This window comes from Euprymna scolopes, chromosome 1 (assembly GCF_053919585.1).
Source record: "Euprymna scolopes isolate OS-2025 chromosome 1, ASM5391958v1, whole genome shotgun sequence".
Classification (NCBI taxonomy): Eukaryota; Metazoa; Mollusca; class Cephalopoda; order Sepiida; family Sepiolidae; genus Euprymna; species Euprymna scolopes.
The window spans coordinates 75,076,491-75,098,542 of record NC_136482.1 but is presented as its reverse complement, the minus strand read 5'-3'; the positions used below and the strand labels follow the sequence as shown (position 1 = coordinate 75,098,542).

The following is a 22,052-nucleotide window of genomic DNA, read 5'->3' as shown; positions in this document are numbered from 1 at the left end:
TGTTTATTTGTGGATTCTTTTCGACCTATCAGTTTATTAAAGTATATATATATATATATATATATATATATATATATATATATATACATATATATATATATTTCAAAAGGGATTTTTAATTTTTACTTATAAGTGAGTTTCAATCTTATTTTCTTCTTGGTTCATCTGATTAAAAAATGTCTTCCTTTCTAAACATTTCGGAGCCGGTCATTGTGAATTAATGACCTGCTCAGCGGCTTGATAAGTTGGTTAAATTGGTTGCTACATTGTCGTGTGACGTCTGTAGTGTGCTGTGTGGGTATTAACATACATGATATCTCCTTCCCGCCGACAGTCGGATTCAACATTTGTGAAATAAATAAAAGGCAGAACAAAAAGCAAAAGTGCTTGAAGGGTTAAACACGTTAAAACAAAAGCAAAAATCAAAATACACACGCCGAAAAGTATACATATTTTATTATATATATATATATATATATATATATATATATATAAATATATATATATATATATCCCAAAAATTTGGTGTAAGAATAATATAATAAAGAGTGTTCATAAGAAAGTATATGCTAAGTGTAAAATGTACATGTTTACAAGTTTTAAATGCTCAAAATTATAAAGAGACAGCGATATAGTTAAAGAGATTAACACATAGTTATCAAAGGTGAGGAAAAAGCAGTATAAGTTTTTATCAAGGAAATATAAAATCATAAGTTGATTAACAAGTTAATAACGCAATAAAACCTTTAGAAGATTACAACAAACGAAGTGTACAAAGTACAAAGGTAAAATAAACAACATACAATAGAACACAATATGAAATATAAGTTTTTCAGGTGGACATTTTACAAATATTATTGAAAAAAAAAACAGAAGAAACAGCAATATTTTTAATGCGCATTTAACAACATATACGAACACGAAAATATATAAAATACCCACGAAAATGATTTTATAAACGGGGGATAACCCTGTAATAAAACCCCAATTCAAATCCCGCGAGAAGAACTTGAAAACTAAAAAGGCAACAATAGGACCAAATCAAATATGGCGTTCCTGCCTTTTTCTTCCATGAGATGAAGACCGTTTCTTCTGGATGATCGGTAAAGAGAAAGAAAGAGACACTAGCGGGAACAATGGTCCTCTTTCGCTACATGACAAACGGGATAGCTGCCGTCTTCATCGTGATCAGCGTGATCGCGTCGGCCTTCACGTGCTACACTGCCAATGAAACCGACAATGTGGCATCGAACGACAGAATTCCTATAGGTAAGTAGCATGTGTATCAAAGTCCCTCTCCTTCATCACGTGAAATCTTGAATAAAGAAGAATGAATTACGGAAACGATGGATATTCTACGATATATGAATGGGATTTGGATAAAGAATTCACAAGCTAAACAGAAGTCATGAAATAAAATCATTTATAGAGATTTTTTTACGGAATTAGACTGTTTGTCCCACATTACGTTACTGTTATCCTTCTATCTCTCTTTATATATATATATATATATATATATATATATATATATATATATAGAGAGAGAGAGAGAGAGACAGAGAGAGAGAGAGAATAAATGATAAAAATTTATATTCCAAAATTCATGATGTTGACAATCTTATAGTTTATTCCTTTAAATCAGTTGATTTATACAATTTTTGACAGTATCTATTTCGTAGCTAAAAATCAATCACTTAATTATTATATCAATTAGTGAATCTATTATGCCCTTAACTCATCATAATAATTAAGTGATTGATTTTGCGCTACGAAACAGATACTGCCAAGAATCGTACAAATCAACTGATTTAAAGGAATAAACTATAAGATTGTCAACATCATGAATTTTGGCATTTAAATTTTTTGTCATTTATTCTATATATTGCTCGTTAATCACATTGAGCTTCTTATACAAGGATTGCTATATAATAAGTAAAATATATTTCTACAGAAATATATATATATATATTACACATAGGCACATATATTATTAAATATATAATTTCTTAATCGCTACATTGGGCAATAAAGTAAGGACACCTAAGGATCCTGCTGATTTCAAGCCAGCACTTACATTATGGTTGTCTCTGCTTTCAAACAAGCATTGACAACATTTCCCAACCACATTACAGCTTTTTATGATGTTATAAGACATTTGATATCTATCAGTGATACTTTATGAATGCATATTGCTTCATAATTTATGGTGTTATCAAGATTAAACAATATATATATATATATATATATATATATATATATATATATATATATATATATATATATATATCGTTTCTTAGTATAAATCATGCAGTTTTACTACTGGCAAGCCAGCCATACATAAATCAAGAAACAAATACGATTCACTGAATTTCTGTATAAAATTAGACTAAAACAGATCTAACCGGATACAGATTTTCTCGATTAAATCTCATGAAAGATATATCCCTTTCTGATTTGCTGACATCATCCGTTGTACTCATTTACTGTCCATGTTTATGTTTTGATGAACGCCGAAATTTAATAGAGCACGTTATAAACCAATGACGTCATTCATTTATGACGGATCTTTCCAATATCTTCCAACTGTCTTAGTGACGTCATTCTTCTCTGACGTCATTTATTTGTGGCATCATCCAGTGTGCACGGGTAGAATCAAACATAGCAAGCAATATAACAAACATGATTCATGAATGATATATTTCTGTGTGGATAGATAAGATAAAGGGAAAACCAAATTATCTCTAACTGACTGAGACAGCCGGTATTTCTCATTCAGCATCCGAGACTACTATTCGATAGTTTTTAGGTATTAACGTTCCAATGTTTAATCGAAAATATCAAGAATTTAAACCCGTTCAGTAATAAGAAAATTCAGGATACATCACTTTACTAAGCGTTAAAAAAACAGAGGAATCCATTAATGATAGAACTGCCACTTTTGGTAAAAAACAGATGTAAACGGAAGAAGGATATGGGAGAGAATTATATTCTGATTACGACTTTAGAGAGTACAAGAGAATAAAGGAAGTACACTAAAGAACAACAGGTAGGAATAGATGCAATAGGAAATAAACTGTTTATTTAAAGTGTGAAAATGATTAAGAATGAAATAAAAGACATGAGAGATACAATGAATGAACTATTTATCAAAAGAAAAAAGATGAAAGATAAAGAAAAAATAGGATAGCCCAATAGTGTTAGGTTAATGTTGTAATAAGTTTACATTACTTTACAACTCTGTTCCGTCTGCCTGCTTCCCACCCGACTACAACTTGGATGTCTTCAAGTTCAATGTTAACAGATTCCTAATGAACCGCCCCCTTAAGTAAACACTTCATCAAATCTCAACACTAATGTAATATACTTGCAATAACCCTTATCCCTGAGTGGCTTCCGGGCCTTGATAAGTGGTGATCACTGTGTAAAAAAAAAATCAGAGGTAACTTTTGAATAAGGATTAAATGACTGTCAAGTGGGCGGTAAGACGATGAATGATAAAAGAAGGCAAATGAGACAGAATGAGGAAAGGAAAAGCGAACCAATGTATGAATGAAAATACTATTTTTGTAGAGGAAATAAACGAACGAAAAAGAAAATAAACAAAACGTAGACTAATGGACTTGGGAAATATTAGCGTTATGGTAGGTTAGTAAAAGTACAAAAAAGCAAGACGGGCATAATAAAACCGATTATAGAAAAAGGTTAAGGAAGAGAAAAATATTACTTCATTTACTTTTATCGTAATTATTCGCAAAACAAAACACAACATATTTTTTCTTCCATCTTTCTATTATATTAGATCCAGTTGTCGAGGGTTGTGGATAAATGTGTAGGCGTGTGTGTGTGTGCGTGTGTATGTGTGGGTGTGCCTGAGAGAAAGAGACAGCATATAGTGATAGGCTATAAGCGATAGAGTTGTGTATAGAATAATATGATTGATAATGGGCAGAATTGGAAGGAAATGTGTTACATGCACCTTTTATAGACATCTGTCTTTTTATCCATTCTCTAAGATAGTCCTGGGTGACCGATTCACGGGAAATAATATGTGTATGAGGAAAATACAAAAAAAGATGAAAAAAAGTTTCAAAACAATGTGAAATGCATATTAATGTAGAAAAATAAGTGAAAACTAAAATAAAATTCTAAAACACAGATTAAAGTTTGAATGAATAAAAAACGGAAGGATGTAATAAATGAATGAAATTCCAAGATAAAGCTTTTAGTAAGATTGAAAACAAATGATGAACAGAGGAAGAAAGGCAGATTTTAGGAATAGTAGTTTGATGATAGAATACTTCTCATAAATGGGTATCCAAGAAATTGCAGTACATTTAAAATGAGTCTCAAGTAGTGACAAAAGACTGCTAACCAGTTCCGAAAATCTCTGAAGCAGTTTCCGATTTGATAGCCACGTTTGTTTCTATTTTTAAAAATCCTTATCAACTTTAATTTTCAAGAATTAGAAGTTAATCTTTGCACTCACCCTAAATCCTAACTTACTCTTACTTTACTATTCACAGTGTTAATGCTACCTTCGTTTTTAGATAATTTTTGAAGTTTTTAAATGTAAAGTGTTTCGGCTAATTTCGGAAATGACTCGGGGTTCTGTTACAATGTTCAGAGTTGCATTCGTGAGTATTGCAAATAGCTGGACACCTATTCAATTAAAGTGTCGATAATAGTAGAAAGAAAATATAAAGTGCACATTTTTATTTAAAGAAAGAATAGGAGTAAACCAATGAAGCCAAATTATATAATTCTAAATCAGTGATGTCATTGTTATCTTGCTTGTTAGCATGCGCACTTTGCATTTGTACGTGGATATCTGACGAAAAGAGGGGTAGCTAAACGGTTGACGACGACAGACTAAACACCTGAGTGTGCCAGGTTCAAATCCAGTTCGGTCAAAACAAACACTTTTATCTAACACACAGGTGACCTTGTATCTAACCTCCTAAAAGAGAAGTAAATAAAACAACGTAAATATAAAAGAAGTAGTGGGAGGCGGTAAATGACGCACAAAATTAAAACGGTTAAGAAAGAGGATGCCAAAAAAGAGAAAGAGAGGGCGAGAGGAACGGTGTGAAACTGAGAGATAAAGGAGGGGATAAAATAGATGGATTGTAAGAGAGAAAGTATATATTATCACAAGTGAGTTTTAGACTCGTTCATAAATTCCCAATATTTATGAAAATAGTGTGTTTTCTTATAATTCTTTTATTTTATTGCATTCGTTTTACCGCGTCATTATTATTAACACATCATTCGCTCTCTTTCGCACTCTCTCGCTCTCTATCTATCTACCTATCTTTCTATTTATCTATCTATCTATCTATCTATCATTCTCTCTCTCTCTCTCTCTCTCTCTCTCTATATATATATATATATATATATATATATATATATATATATATATATATATATATATTTATCTATCTCTCGTAGAAACAAAAACATTAATGTAAAGGAAATGGAGATGAATAAAAACGGCCGAAATGAAAAAAGGCCGAAATGAAAAAGACAATGAAAGAAGGTAAAAAGTGACATGCAAGACAAAACGCAATGAAACTTAAAAACACAGAAAAGAAGGGGATCAGAAAAGTAAGAAGGAATTGATGACAAAATGTGAGAAGAATAAAGAAAGAGTATAAAGATGAAAACAAAATTTAAAAAGATACCATTAAATACATGAGGAAATAAAATACAAAATACTAAAATAAGAAGAATTAAAGAAAACAAGGAACAACGAAAGCTAGTAAAAATAGAAAGAAATGTAATAAGGAAACCTTAACAATGAATGTAAGTAGTGGATCTCTACTTGCATATAAACCACTTTTTCTGTATGTATATAAGTTCGTTCCCTACGAACAGCAAAACGGCTAAGCCGATTTTTAAAATCCTTTTTTAAAATTTCACACAAATATGTGTCGGGGAGTTTCGTTAGATAAGTTTGAATAGGAATACATCTGATAATTATTTAAAACCAGTGATCGAATAAATACAATTAAACAAAGGACAGCCCAAATCCTGCCGAGAGTTAACACCCTTATACAGCCTAACATCACAAGTAGAATTTTCAAGTGTATAAGATCGACAGTAGATTCTTTGATAAGACAACTGCGAATTTAAAATCAATGCCTCTGCTTACAGCACAACTGAGACATGATACTTGAATTTATATTTTATACTTAAATCCAAGCCATTATATAATCATAATTTTATGAAATCAACAATAGGGTGTCTACTGTGCAATGTAAACTACATTTTTTGTGAACTAAGTCACTGCGGGAAGGCATGTGCAGCTTCCTCCCCGTACATGGCAGTCGGTCTAAGACTAGAGTAGAAACTCAATCAATTTGATTTTAAAAAAAATAGACGGTTTTACTTATTTTGATGATAATAAAAGAATTGGAAGCATGGTACATTCGTTTTGTCATCCTTCAATCCCGAGTAATGTCAGATATCCCTTGTGAGAGAAATAAGGATAATGGAAAAAGAAAACAGTAAAAACCCAAAGAAAAATCTGAAAGAAAGTAGAATATTGGAATGGCAAACAAGAAAGAAAAGGATTAAAATTAAAGAAAAAATACAATAAACAAAAATAAAAATGGTTTCATGAAACTAATAGTTTACAAGTTAAAGATCGGATAATATGAGGGAATAAGAGAAAATGGAAGAAATGAAAGCTTAGATTAGGAAAATGAAATATAAAAACAAAAAGATAGAAAATAGAGAAAAAAAATGAAATCAAAATAAAAAAAGGATAATCAGAGGAAATGAAAGTAAATAAAGAAAAAGATAAAAGCAATAAATTAAAAACGAAAAACAGAAGAATAGAAAAACTAGAAAGAAAAACAAGGAAAACCCAATAGTAAGAATTAAAGAAAGAATGGGATGATTGGAGAAAAAATATGATAATTCATCGTACAAAAGAAAGTTATTTTTTCTACCATGTAATTGATTGCTGTACCTACATACGTTGAAACGCTTCTTGTGTTTATTTATACTAGATTGGTTGATCTAATGAGACGTGATAGTAGAGTTTGTCCTACTATTCACGCAATGCTGGAATCAGTATTTTCTAAACCGAATATTAAAACGTTTTACGTGTTGTTTCTTTATATGAATGCAAGAACAGTTGTTATTGCGTGAGTGTTGTATGCATGTGTGTGTTTCATCTCAGTAAGTATTTATCTTATTTGCGTATACACACTAGATGCATTTTGGATGTTCTGTGCTATATATTCTTACTATTTATCAACCGAAACAATATATTTCCTCTTGCATGTAAGCGGCTACTATTTGCAATCTTGTCTAATATGGGACTATCAGGAGTTGAGCAGCAAGATTTCCGTTCAATGTATATTTAAACTTTTGAAGGTTAGTACAGTCAGAGAAGTAGAAAACAGGAAAAGTCTAGCAGTTAAAGGGGAAAAACTACTAGAGAAAAATAGTCTTTCGGCATCTAGCAACCTTGAAATTGAGAGGGTAAGATTTCGCTGCTTGTCTTTTTAGTCAGAAGTATGTATGTCGAGTAGGCACATGTGGCATGAATTCATTAGAATACTATATATTAAAGTACTTGTAAAACAGGCGCAGTGATGCAATATTGAAGCGGTTAGAGAGAGATAAGAGCTTGTCTCATAGTGCATATTTGAGACTCTGTCAATAATATCCATGTACGAACGAATTGTTGTTTTGTAAAGATATCTGATATTCAGTGAGGTGGCTAATTTTCTAGCACGATAGGGAATCCCATTTACTTTGTAGAAGTCTTGGCAATGTCGTCAATGCATTTGTTCTAATTCATATTGCCTGTGTGTATTAGGTCAAGTCATTTGAACGATGAGCTCAAAGTTAGCGTGTTATCTGACATGGCATATTATTTTTGAAGATAAACTTATGCAATACGTACTATAAATATAGCAACCAGGTCTTTCGACATTATCTAAGAAATGTGATCTTCGAACCCCATAAATATTGTAGTCATATAAGTGTTCGAAAATGAATCAAGAAATGACTATATATTCACGCTACCAACTTACATATAAAATAGCGAGAAGATAAGACTTTTAGGAGGGAAATAATTTGTAACTATAGAAGACTGGTGTTACATGTTCTAATCTAATAAATATCGGAATTTCCCGCCTTGAATTACAAATGTATTCAAGTATCCCTTAAAATAATAATTGACTAATTTAGATTTAAGTTGACTTAAATCAGTCATATGAAAAATTATGATTCAATAATTCTCACACTATGGAGTAATTCTTATTTACTTGCATTCTCTCGGGAAATCATAAAGTCGGGTTTTAATGGGGAAAGAATTCAGGTTCCCCAAAAGGGACATTCTGTGTTAAGACAACCATGTAAATTAGCCCAGGATGCCCCTTTTATGGATCTAAAAAAAAACAAAAAACAAATGGAGTGTAGTATCAGACAGATGCTGCACTTTGCTCATAGCGAAGGATTCAATTGTTTACTTCAAGCTATTTTTCACCTGCAGATGTATGGTTTACAGAGAAGTTCGTCATTGTTTTTTGTACCCAGGTGATTTAAGCATTGCACTAAAATATATTGCTAAATCTTATCCTTTCTATATGAATTTCAGCCAATAAAATTTTACTAATTGTGATGTTTCTGTTTAACGGCATATCACATTTATTTTCGTTATTTCATGCCAAAACATTATGTGTACGATGAAAATGTCTTTGCGTTAGATTTCTCCGATTTTTCTGCAAAAATATCGGAAGCTTTTGGCAGAATCTTTGTCTGTGCCTAAATCAAAACCTAGATTCCATGATCAAAGCTTCTTTCTTAGAAGTGCACGCCTATGAAATTCTCTTCCGTTTGCCTGTTTCCTACCTGACTACAACTTGGATTTCTTCAAGTCCAACATAAACAAATTCCTGAAGTCTTAAGTAAGACACTCTATCAAATCTCCAATACCAACTATTACTACGATACTATCCCATTGATTACTGTACACGCAATAACCCTTATCCCCGAGTGGCCTCCGGGCCTTGATAAGTGGTGACCTCCATGTAAAAAAAAGAATTATTTGTGTTCCAAAATGTAACATTTTCAGAAAAAGAAATGTTGAACAAATCGCATTGTCTTTTTCCATAATGTTAAACAGTTTTTTTTTAACACAAACGCTTACTTGCTTCACTTGTGGCTTGATGATAATGAGTGATCAAAAATGATTTTTTACACACATGCCGGTCTTATATTCATTCTTTAATTGATGCTTTTCTGTGTGTACCGTTTGTTGCATGGTTACAACAGTCGAATTATTAGATAGAAATTATATCACCCTGCGTGCCAGTTTAAAGCAGTCCGCGTCTGGAAAGCACGCAGTTCAGAACGTGCGGATAATGTAGCCAATCTAAAAAGATATTTGATCGGTTTTTTAACTTAAAAAATAATACTCATGTATGTGCGGTTTCAAAGATTTTATTGGGAAGAAAGCTTCTTTCACAAGAAGAGAGAGACTAAAATAATTATTTCTATAAGATGAGATAAAATTAATTCAATCATTCTGAATTTTCTTACTTAATCTTAAAAGTGGTCGACAAACGGACGATCTCAAAAAATATCTTTTTTACTTTTCTACATTATCCGCACGTCTGAACGGCGTCCTTTCCAGTCCCAAACTGTTTCAAACTGTCGCGAACGCTAATAAAATCTCTATCTAATAATTCGACAATTGCTTCTTGCGTGTTTTGCCTAGGGAGTTAAAACTTTACCCTCTCTTACCTCATTCTCACTAAGTACACTGGGTATGTCTCTTTTTGCCACTAGAGCATCCTGACATGTAATACTCCAGAAATGTATACTAATTAACTTAGTTTCTGTTTATTCGCGTAGTGTCCAATATATAACCAGACATATGACAAAGACTGTAGATGTATACTTTCCTAACGATTTGATCTCGTAAACGATCATAACCAGATTGGGAATAACCGATTCATTGTATGTTTATGTATCCATTGAATTCTCCTTAAATTTTACTACACCAAAAACAGGAAGTATATCTTTTTTTTAACGAATTTTTGCATATCGATTCTGTTCTAAATTCTTGATTTCCATACGATAACCAAATTCGCTTTTGCCTTAAAAATATAATGTAGACATAGCATTCCTTTTATGCCACTTTTACCCAAATTCGTAATTATGGTTTATAAATTAGGTTTTACTACTAATAAAACCCTCTTTATTTTATAACATTTATTTTTGCTAATCGTTTTTTGGCATTACTTTGTGGGGGGCGTTGATGGGGTAAAGGGGGATCGGGAAGTGGATAAAAAACTTGGTTAAAGTTTGTTCATATTTTGTCTCTGCAGCTGTTCGTCTGGCTCGTGCATGTGACTCATGTGTGTTAGTTTCTACATTCAAATGTTCTCCTTAATAGTTCAGCTGTTTTCATGATTGTTATTCATTGTATCTTTCAAGTCATTCCTCTGACTCCAATTTCTCCCATTCTTTTTTCCAAGATTTTCGGAATTGTTCCTAGTGTTCCTACTATTATAGATATTATTTTGATTTTCTTCAGCATCCATATTCGCTTCAGCTCTCTGGCTAGCTCTATGTATTTGCTCTGTTTCTCTTATTCTTTGATATTCACCCAGTGGTCAGCTGGAACGGCAAAGTTTACGATTTGGCAGGACTATTCTTTCTTGTTAATTATTACGATATCCAGTCTTCTTGCTTTCATGGTTTTATTTGTTTGTATGCCCATGTCCCATAGGAATTTGTGAGTATCCTTTTCAAGTAGTGCTGCCTGCTTATGCTTGCTCCATTTATCTGTGCGTTCGAAATGCAGTTGTTAGCATAATTCCCAGTATACTGTCCTTCCCACTTAGTCGTATCTGTTTTTGTATTCCTTTTATGCCAGTTTGCTGCATTCACTTACTACATGGTTTATTGTTTCGTCTCATTTGTCCATAGTGTCTGCATTCACTGTTTTCTTGTGGTTTGTCGATTTTTTCTTTGATGTGATTGATTCTAATAGAGTTATCTTCTGCTGCAGTTATTAGGGATTCAGTTTCTCTGTTTATGTGTCCTTTTTGCATCCATGTCCAAGTGTTATCGCTGTTCTCATCTTTTGTCATTCTTATGTAGTTTTCAATGTAGTTGGTTCTCTTCCCATTTTCTTTTCTCGTATTATCTTTTTTCTCTGTGTTTTCTGTTTTGTTGATTTTTCAGTATCTCTCACTCCTTTCAATGTTTTGCATTATGCATTCTTATAATTCTTTTTTAATGTCATTCACATAGTCTTCTATACAAACAAGTCCTCTCCTCCCTTCTTTCCATTTTACGTAGAGTCGGTTAACATCGTCATTTGGGTGTAGTGCATTGTGCATGGCCATAGTTTACTCCTCTTTTGACCGAGCGGTCTCCTTTTTTATTCCACCCTATGAACGATCCAAAGTATCTTACGAGTGATACTGCCCATGTATTTATACATTTTATTAGGTTTCTGCTATATAATTTGGTTTCGAGGAGTTTTCTTGTTTTCCTGAGGTATTCCTTTCCATTTCTCTCTTTCATTTCTCTTGTTTTGATGGTGTCTGCTTCCAGAACTCCCAGATATTTATAGGCGTCTGGTTACCCTTGTATCCTCATCTCCGTTTCGTGGTGTAGTTCACTGTTGTCTCTGGTTTTCCCTTTCTTATAACAAGTAGTGCGCATTTTCCATACCAAACTCCATTTGGATATGCTGGCTGAATCTCCTAGTAGTGTTTATTAGTGTCTCTAGTTCCTTTTCGGTCCTTGCAAAAAGTTTCCTGTACACCAGGTGGTTCATTTTCCTCTGTATTAGAGAACTTGTATGCAGCTTGGCACTTTCTCAGTATATTGTTTATGGGCATAAAGTCTATGATGAACAGTAATCTGTGAATCTCCTTTGAAGAGGTCCCTTTGTATGTTTATTTCTGTTATGTGTTGTCAGTGGTGTGTTCAGTTCCACTCTCAACATTCTCATTGCATTTCCAATTTCGTTGATGGTTATGCTTGGTATTTTATACATTTTAAGCATTCTTTTATCTATGCTTGAGGCATCTTGTCATACGCTTTTGTATAGTTGATCCTTTCTCCGTAGGTTTACCTCTTTTAAGATATTTTGCTCTATGTATAGCGGATCATGTGTTCCTCGTTTTCCTTTCTGGCATCCTTTCCGTTCCTCTGAAAGAAGTCCACGATTGTTCAGGAAGTGGTAGATTTGTTTACTCAGTTATGCTGTTAGTATTTTCCACACAGTGGGTAAGCACGTAAGAGGCGTATAGTTGTTTGGGTGGTTCTTTTCTCTGTGCCCTTCCGTATCAGTGGGGTTCTGGCCTTTTGTCATCCAATCTGGCATGTTTTTTTCTTGTATACATCGTCTCAGATTTTGAGCTTGTCTTTCGTGTAGTGTTGTGAATTGTATGGGTAGTATGCATGTATCCCATTGTGAGTTGGCGTTCTCCAGTTTGCCATTTTCCTATGGTTTTCTTTAGGGGTTCTTTGCTGATTTCATTCACTGTTCCTTCTTCGATTTGTTATAACTCTTCTTTCATGCCTTTTAGCTATTCGGCAGTTCTATTGCGATCATTTTTCCCATATCTTACTCTAGTACAGTTTTGTTTTTATCGGGTTTGGTCGTTCTGTTTTTGTTTTTCATCCGTTCACATTTTGGTTGAATTGGCTTTCATTATTTTCAAATGTCTTGTTCAGCTTGCACTGTTCAGGTTTGTATCTATATCGTTTCAATCTCATATCTTTCGCTGCTATTTTTTGGTCAAGATCTTCATGTTTCTTGTTTAGCCTGCCCCTGCAAGTCACATTTTCAAATTTACCTCTAGGCATCGTTTTCCTTATGTTTATCGTTTTGGATTCTTTTTTATGTTCGTTGATTTGGGTTTCTAACCTTATTCCCCATCCAGGTGTTGTCGGTCCATCTTTTCTTGGCTGTTTTCTGTTTTGAACTTTGTAGTTACGAGCTTAACGCCTGCGTAAATTGTTTAAGCCCGTAGTTGTATCGGTTATGGTGTGTAGGAGTAGCCTATTAACCTTCTCTGTTTCTGTTTTTAATTTCTTCTAATCTTGGTTTGTTAAGGATGGGAGCTTTGTTTTTTTCCTCGTCCATGAAGAATTATTCTATTTCTTCTATTTCACCCTCTGTTAGCTCTGTTTCACTATTCTCGATTTCACGTTTGTAGGGTCTACTCTGTAGGTCTTGAGTATGTGGTGTTTCTACTTGTGTGGCTTCCAGTTGTGGGGGTTCTACGCGTGCGGTTCTAGTGGGGAATTCTTCATGCTAAACTTAATTATTTATTTTTGCTGTGTTTTCAGCCTTACTTCGTCTACAATTCTTAGTTCTGTCGTAGGGATGTAACTGGACAAATCCCATTAGTATTTTATTCATTTCCGATTTAGGATGTATTCTATAATAATATTCTATTACTAGTATATTCTCTTTCGTTGCTCATTTCTTCCCTTAGAGTTTTTCCTTTCTTTTCTTTTTTTTTTGTTATCTTAGCTATGTGTGTATTTTCTTTCTTTTTTGTCAGTATCATTTTGATCCCGGGAATTAGAGGTTGTACCCCCCTGTCCAGCGTCCATGTTATTTATGTTTCTGACATTAGAAAGTGGGCCAACATTCGCAGGATGACAACCGGGTCCTCCATGCTGGCTACCGAGGAAGTACGTGCTGATTATTACATCCAGATATTTCTTCTGGTTCCCAGGATTTGTGTTATTGAACATTTTTCATGTTGTGGTGTTTGTGGCAACACCAGGCCTAGAATTATTTTACCTGTTGTTCTGACTCATGAATCATCATCATCGGCGGTCATTTGTGTCCGAGTAAGACTGCCCTCCGTTGTGGCTTCTGTGGGTCCTCAGGTAAGCATAGAGCCCAATCCTAGACCTAATTTTTCTTGTGCAATTTGAGCAGATAAAGGTAGTGGTGGTGGGGTGGGGTTGGGTGTGTCTGGTTGATAATCTGTCCTTTCTGTGCTTGCGTTTATCCTCAGCAGCTTGATTTAGGTCACTGCTATAAAGCGCAGCACCTTCGTGGACAGCGCTCCTCCATGGCAACCTGCTCCCACCCACATCCTCCCATATCGCAAGGTCCATGTGAAACCGCTTTAAATTTAATTTGATGTTGTCCTTATAACTCATCTTTTGGCGACCCTGGGCACGCTTTCCCTCAACTAGCTGAGAGTAGAAAATCTGTTTTGGGAGGCGTAGATCCGGCATTAGGACAACATGACCAGTCCATCTGAGCTGGCGTTGAGCAACAGTAGCGGTGATAGTAGGAATGTCAGCCTCACTCAGGACGCTGGTGTTGGTGCGTCGGTCCTTCCAACTGATTCTGAGGATTTGTCGGAGGCATCTTTGGTGGTACGTCTCCATGGGTTTTACGTGCCTCCCGTATGTGGTCCAGGTCTCCAATCCATAGAGAAGAGTGGACTAGAATACTGTTTGGTTGTGATTGATGGAGGATTTGAGTTTTTTTTATATTGATGGTTAGTCCTAGCTGTTTGTACGCCCTCGTGAAGGCAATCAGTGTACACTGTAGGTCCTCTTCTGAGAGGGCTAAAAGGGTGTTATCGTCTGCATACTGTAGCTCCATAATGGATATGGTGTTCGTTCGACCTTTGGCCCTGAATATGTTGATGTTAAAAAGTCGCCCGTCAGTTCTGTACATAATCCGAATTCCACGGGGAAGATGTTTGTCTGTGAGATGGAGGATAGCAGTAATGAAGATGGAGAACAGGGTTGGGGCGATGACACATCCCTGTTTCACTCCTGTGTCAACCCTGAAGGGATCTGTTTCTTCTCCACTACTACTGAGGACTGTAGCTGACATATTGTCATGTAGCAGTCTCAGTACCCGAATGTACCTCTCTGGGCATCCAAACCTTGCAAGAAACAGCCAAAGGTATTGACGGTTCACCGAGTCAAAGGCTTTAGTAAGGTCTATAAAAGCAATGTATAATGGTAAATTTTGCTCTCTGCACTTTTCTTGGAGTTGACGAGCAGTGAAGATCATGTCCATCGTGCCTCTATTTGGGCGAAAGCCACTTTGAGACTCGGGAAGGATGGCTTCTGCAAGGGGTGTAAGCCTGTTGGCCAAAACTCGAGCTAGGGCTTTCCCTGTGGTAGAGAGGAGATAAATGCCCCGGTAGTTCCCACAGTTTGCCTTGTCTCTCTTCTTAAAGATGGAGACAACTAGGGTATCTCTAAGTTGTGCCGGGATTTTCTCTTGTTTCCATATTTTGAGAAGAAGGGCATGGATGTGTCTGAGAAGATCAGGTCCGCCTTTCTTCAGGACTTCTGCTGGGATGCCGTCAGAACCAGCCGCCTTGTTGTTTTTCATCTTCCTAATTGCAACCCGCATACTTCCAGACTGGGTGGTTTTCCCATGCTCTCAATTATGGGCTGTTTAGGGAGTTTTTTCAAGGGCCTCCATCTCTGGAGTGGTGTCCCTGTTCAGAAGATCCTCGTAGTGCTCTTTCCATCTATTTCTTATTTCTCCCTTTCCTTTCAGCGGCGTGAGCCCATCCTTAGACCGAAGGGGGGTCAGAGAATGGTAGCTTTTGCGGTTTCAAAGAATCCTCTGGTGTCCTCAGAGTCAGCAAACAGCTGGATCTCCTGAGCCTTCTTCATCCACCAGAGGTTCTTCAGCTTCCTGACTGTCGATTGGACAGCCGCTTTAGCCTTGACATGGGCAGCTCTTTTAACCTTGCAATTGATGTTATTCTGCCAAGTGATAAAGGTTTGCCTCTTGATGTCTATAAACTGTTGGATTTCGGTATCGTTTTCATCGTACCAATCCTGATGTTTCCGCTTTTTCTGTCCTAGGATGCTTATACTGGATCCATGATGGCAGAGGACAGCTTGTCCCAGTGCTCTTCAGCGTCATGCGGATACTGCTTGCACAGGTCCGCGCTAAGAGCCGCCTGGAGGTGTTGTTGGTAGGTGATATCGCCCAGCTGCTCGATGTTGAGCTTTGGTCGGCTCTGTCTTTTTTTGCATCCTTTGCTTCCGCATTAAATGGATAGACATGATGGGGTGAATAAGACGGTGGTCGGTCCAACAATTGCCTGTACTGGTCATTGCCCTGGTGTTCAGCATATCACAGCGGTCTTTGGCACGGACAATGATATAGTCAATGAGGTGCCTGATTTTACTTCGAGGGTGCATCCATGATGTTGTGAATGCGTTTTTTTTTTGTCGGAAAAGTGTATTCGTGATGATCAGGTTATGTTCTGAGCACTTTGTCAGTGGGAGTGTACCATTTGAGTTAGTGTTCCCAACCCCCTCTCTTCCAAGCGTTCCTCTCCAGTGCTGATGGTCTCGTCCCACTCTGGCATTGAAGTCTCCAAGTAGGATTATCTTGTCCCCCTTGGGAGCCCCAGATAGAATGATGTCAATGTCAGCATAAAAAGTCTCCTTTATTTCATCATGTGCATCAAGCGTTGGAGCATACGCACTAATAACAGTGGCCATTTGGCTGCTCGCAAGCATCAGGCGCATGGTCATTAGGCGTTCATTGATGCCCACAGAGGGCTCATTGAGGTGGCGGATGAGGCTGTTCTTTATAGCAAAGCCCACGCCATGGATACGTGGCTCTTCTGCAGGCCTTCCTTTCCAAAAGAAGGTGTACCCGCCTTTCTCCTCCCTCAGCTGCCCGTCGTCAGCCAGTCGGGTTTCAGAGAGCGCAGCTATGTCAATCTGGAACCTCCTTAGCTCTCTTGAGATAATGGCAGTTCTTTTTTCGGGTCGATCACTTGTTTTGTTGTCCATGAGGGTCCTCACATTCCAGGTTCCAAAATATAGGCGTAGGTTTTCTTTCTTTTTCCGACTGCGTGGTGGTGATCCCTCTGAATGCGGTAGTCCAAGCAGGGTTTTTTTAGGCAGGCTATTTTTAGGGGTATCTTTTCTAACCCCCCTCCCCTACTGGAGTGAGCAGAGTGGATCCTAAACAGGGCTGCTGAGTCATGGATGCAGCTTCCGAAAAACTCTTTCTGCCTCGGTTCGTGAGGTTAGCGACTGAATCTGGCACCCTTCGCCTATGTGCCAGGTTGTAGCTAGGAGCTGCCAGACTACACTGTCCTGCTCCCGTCACCACCTCCTGGTCGCCACAGAACTTTTTCTATCCGGGAATTAAGGGAGAGCTCTCTCTCTGCCTCAGTCCGGGAGCTTAATGACTAAAACTGTCACAAGACTTTTCCATCCATTCCATCCATGTAGAGTAGGATGTGTTCCCTTTCGGGAGGACGCCTGCGCGTGATGTCTTTTAACGTGGGGAGACTGATGCGCTTACAGCCACCACACGGCCCCTTGGCAAAGGAGTGCCTGATTCCAATGGCATGGAGAACCACGACGACTGGAGACCCTCCTCTGTTGCAGCCTTCACCCACCTTCAGTGCCGTTGTCATTATTGTCATCATCCGCCGCATCAGCCGTTGAGGTCTTTTGGATAACTCTTTGTCTGGAACCCCCTCTTCAACCTTACCGCCATGGGTGGCCCTACCAAGAGCCTAGGCTCCGGACGGTATCGCTCTCAGGTTCATCGGAACACACAAGGTTCTCCACCACGACAAGGTGGCGATCCAGGGAGAACAGCAATAGTGTATATCTTTCATGTATATGCGAGGTATCGTGCACCATACATAAAGAACGTGAACAGATACAGACAAGGCACACCAAAAAAACAAAGTAGCGTACTTAGTATAAATCGAAATAAATACACTGGGCGAGGGATTTGAAGATAGGTCTCCCTTACATTGTTGAACGTGGTCGCTGGTAGTGAAAGCATGGGTGGCTTTGCTCTTTATTTCATTTTTTCCCTTCTATTTCTTTTGTTGTGGAATTTCAGATAAAGTTGTTATTTATGTTAAGTCAAAGAAGAAAAACATTAATTTAAACCGCCTGAAATAAATAACATTTCTTACTTGATTATTGCGATTAAATCACTGCAAACAAAAAAAAACACATTATTCAGTGGCGGTCTCTTCATCCTCCTTGAAACTATTTGTTGTGGGCACGGTCGGTGCCGACACTCCAATTTTTGGAGTGGGAGGATCATAAATAACGTACTATTTGACGTTTTCAGTTGTATAGGTTCGATGTGGCGCTCCTTTATTATTATTATTATTATTATTATTATTATTATTATTATTATTATTGTTGTTGTTATTATTATTGTTATTATTATTGCTATTATTGTTATTATTATTATTGTTGTTGTTGTTGTTATTATTATTGTTATTATTATTGTTATTATTATTATTGTTGTTGTTGTAGTTGTTGTTATTATTATTGTTATTATCATTATTATTGTTACTATTATTATTGTTATCATTGTTGTTATTATTATTATTATTATTATTATTATTATTGTTGTTGTTGTTGTAAACGGATAATGTCATTATGATTTAGAAGAAAAATGCAACGACAAATATAGTTGAATATTTTTACATTATTAAAATGTCTGTTTTGGTGGAAAAAAAAACTGCTGGTAGCGCGTGAGTTACCCATGTTGCTTTAGACACAGAAATATTGATATCACCTCTCACTAGCGGCTGATGGTACTGTTGTATCGCAAGTGCTATTACAAATTGTATGCTATAGAAAGCTAAAACTGATTACTTAAAGAAGTAAATTTCACAGATACTACAAACAATATTGATCGAAATAATTTTTTGTTGGAGTTATCTTACATGTAAATCTATAATTTTACAAAAAGAACATTAATTATTAAATCAGTTCCGTAATTTAGTGACAAGTGGCAATTTACAATTGCTTTCTTTTATATACGAGGATTAATTATATAAAGTGCACGCTATTTGTATTTTATTACAATTAAATATAACACAAAGCATTTGTGTCATAATTATGTTGATGTGCAAACGAGCAAATCTAATAAGCTTGACATGAATATGTACATATAAACGTCACATCTCCTGATAGGAAGACAATAACAAATCATTATTATATGTACATCAGTAATATTTAATACGTAATAGTCTGGACAAATAGCTTTCTTTTTATCACAGTTTTGTAAAAATAAGGTCGGCTGTTAAGATGCAATATTGTTCAACCATTAACACTAAGAAAGCAATGAACATGACAACTATCTCTTAATGTTCGGAGTTAAAAATAAGGAAGAATGTAAATTTCAATTATATATTTAATATTTTGTGTTTATTAAAATATTGCTCGGGTCAACGATGATATTGCGTTTGAACCGATGGTCTCTACGAGATATGCTCTTAAGAATTGGTCAAAATAGCAATGCCTCGACTTTCTACAGATAAATATTTGACAGATTCTTTCAACTTGATCGAATGAATAAAATCCGCGCAACTTATGTAAAATGAATCAAGAAATCAAGCAATGCATGTACCAAATTCTTCAATTATTTACTGATCTTCATTATTGCCTTGCACGAAAGAAACTGCGATTCGTGTTGGCCGATGAATAAATGCGAAACCTTTAACGCCATTAGCGAATTCGCCTTGACATCGTGCAAGAGCTTCGTTCCTCGACCTTAAAATTAGCCATATTTTGTTCGAAAAACATACACATAGAGGCGATTGAATTTGCAACATTGAAACTATGAATAAAAAGTCTCAATTTCAAGTGATGACCTATTGCTAATGGAGAATTGGTAAAAATCTCAAAGCCAAACCTATAGTGTTACATCTATGATACTATATTATAATTTGTATAAATCGTATCGTTCTTCTATGTTAAATCTTAATTCAGCTAACTATACTTTTCCAAACAAAGTTTGTTCACTGAGAGGATAGTCTATGTTCTTTTACCATGATATTACCCTCCCAGGCATTTCTTTCTCCGTTGTGACGACAATGTAATATATATTTGTTTGTCATAATCACATCTTCCTAACATAGTAAAAATAAACAAATATCGGAAAAATATATTTGCGAATAAAATTACTTACAAAACTGAAACAAAATTATTTTCATTGCAATGTTTTATTCATTAGTTAATAAATCATGCGATGGCAAACTTTGCATATGCAAATATGAGAAAAATATGTTTGTCGCCGTTTAAGATATTAAACCTGAGCATATGAAGTGTAATCGTATAAAATGGCCAACGACGTAAAACCCGAGGCTTTTCGGCATATTAAATGCTTTGAATAAAGTTTTTACTGTCATGTGTGAAGGAAGCGAACATTTGACCGTTGTATGAATAAAATAAAACGAGAGTACATACAGGATCAGGTTACTCTCTTAATAAGAACAAACAATGAAGACGAGAAACAAAAAAAAACAAACAAACGGCGGAAGACACATATGAGAGAATTAGTTCAGTGTTATTCAAAAAGTAGTTTATTCGTTCGGTTATTTTGTCACTTGTTTTGCCTTTTTTACCTCACTTAAATTCGAAGACAAAATAACTTTACGTTAATATTTGTAGAAGCAAACAGAATAAATAATATATTATATTCATACAGAACTAAGTTTTGTTTGTTTACTTTTTACCTACTGATTATATATATAGCACGTGTATGTTTAACTACTGTGACGCGATTAGACGCAGGATAGTAAAATTCTTGGAAAATATGTATTTATGCAAGCAAATTGATTCTCACAATAACGACTGCTCAGCCACCGAAACCAAAATGTAACAAAATCAAGGCAGTGGGCAAATGGCTCAACATCTTTATGTATTATATAATTATAACAACTACAAGAATATTAATGTTATTAACTGTAAATATACTTTCTATAGTTGTCCGGTTTTACATGAGTGTTAATGTTCTTGCTTAGCATTATAATAAATTTAGAACAAATATATAAATATATATATATATATCAATATATATATATATCAATATACTTTAACTAATAGATACACACACATGCACACACACACACACACACATATATATATATGTATATATATATATATATATATGTATGTTCTGTTGGCAACGACGTTAATCATGGGCACATTCCGGCTCCAACTGTATTCTCCATTTACTTTACAATGCTTCTTGCATACGCATTTAAAGATTGCAACAAAAGTGTTTTTCTGCGCTTTAGGACTACTGGAAAATATTAAATCTAAGAAGATTTAACATCAAGTCACACACCTTTGGAGGCTTAGTCAGGGAACTACTTTATGCTGATGATGCTGATTTTGTGTCACATTCAGGACGCTATATGCAAGATATATTGATTTTCCTCAGCTGTGTGCGACGCCTGTAGCATTAAGAAAACGGGAGTAATGTTCACTTCTGCACTTGGTGCGCCATACATCGAACCAAATATCTATGTGAGGGAAAGAAAGTTAAATGTTGTAGACACAGTTGTGCACTTAGATAACACAGTCTCGAGAGATGACTTGCTGCAAAGATACGTCTTCGCATTCAAAAGTCCAGCACAACATTTGAAATTACTCCAAAAGCAGCTACAGTGTGATCGTCGAATATCTGTCAAAAGCAACATTAGTGTTTACTCAACCAATGTTCGTTTTGTTTTGCTCACGAGAGTGATGCAGAACATACTGTAAGCACTTTAAACAACTTGAAGGATTTCGTCAGAAATGCCACAGGCGAATGCTGAATGTAAAATGGACGTCACTGACACCTGACACGGACATTTTCAAGTAAGCTGAGTGTATGAGAATTGAAGCGATTATAATGAGGAATCGCTTGTGCTGGGCATTAGGGCAGGTTGATTTCCAACTTTTTTCATAAAATCAACATGGCACTGTTGATGATAGTTGAGATTTCATGTGATATGAACATATACCAAAAATTAGATTTCTATCTCGAACAGAAAATTGAGCATTTAATTTTAAAAAATCGTGTAGAAAAATGCTAAAAAAATCCTCCATTTTCATAGCATTTTACACAATACGGACTTTGAAATTTCACTATTTTTATAAAAAAAATTTAAATTAAAATTGATATATTTATATGAAATACATTGAAAGAAAAATGAATTATAATTTTAATTATGAATCACAACTAGCAAAATATCTCAATTTTTACTGCATTGATTAAACCAAAATATTAC

The 22,052-nt window shown here is 35.5% G+C and overlaps 1 protein-coding gene across 1 annotated transcript in view; it reads left to right on the top strand.

Annotated features, from left to right (window-relative positions):
- The first annotated feature begins 530 nt into the window (after nt 1-530).
- LOC145242098 (glutamate receptor 2-like) overlaps nt 531-22,052 on the top strand; it is a 1,575,989-nt gene continuing 1,554,467 nt past the window's right edge. The window contains exon 1 of the mRNA XM_080105053.1: nt 531-1,269. Coding sequence (XP_079961179.1) covers nt 1,137-1,269 — 133 coding nt within the window. The 5' untranslated portion in view covers nt 531-1,136. The remainder of the gene's footprint in view (nt 1,270-22,052) is intronic.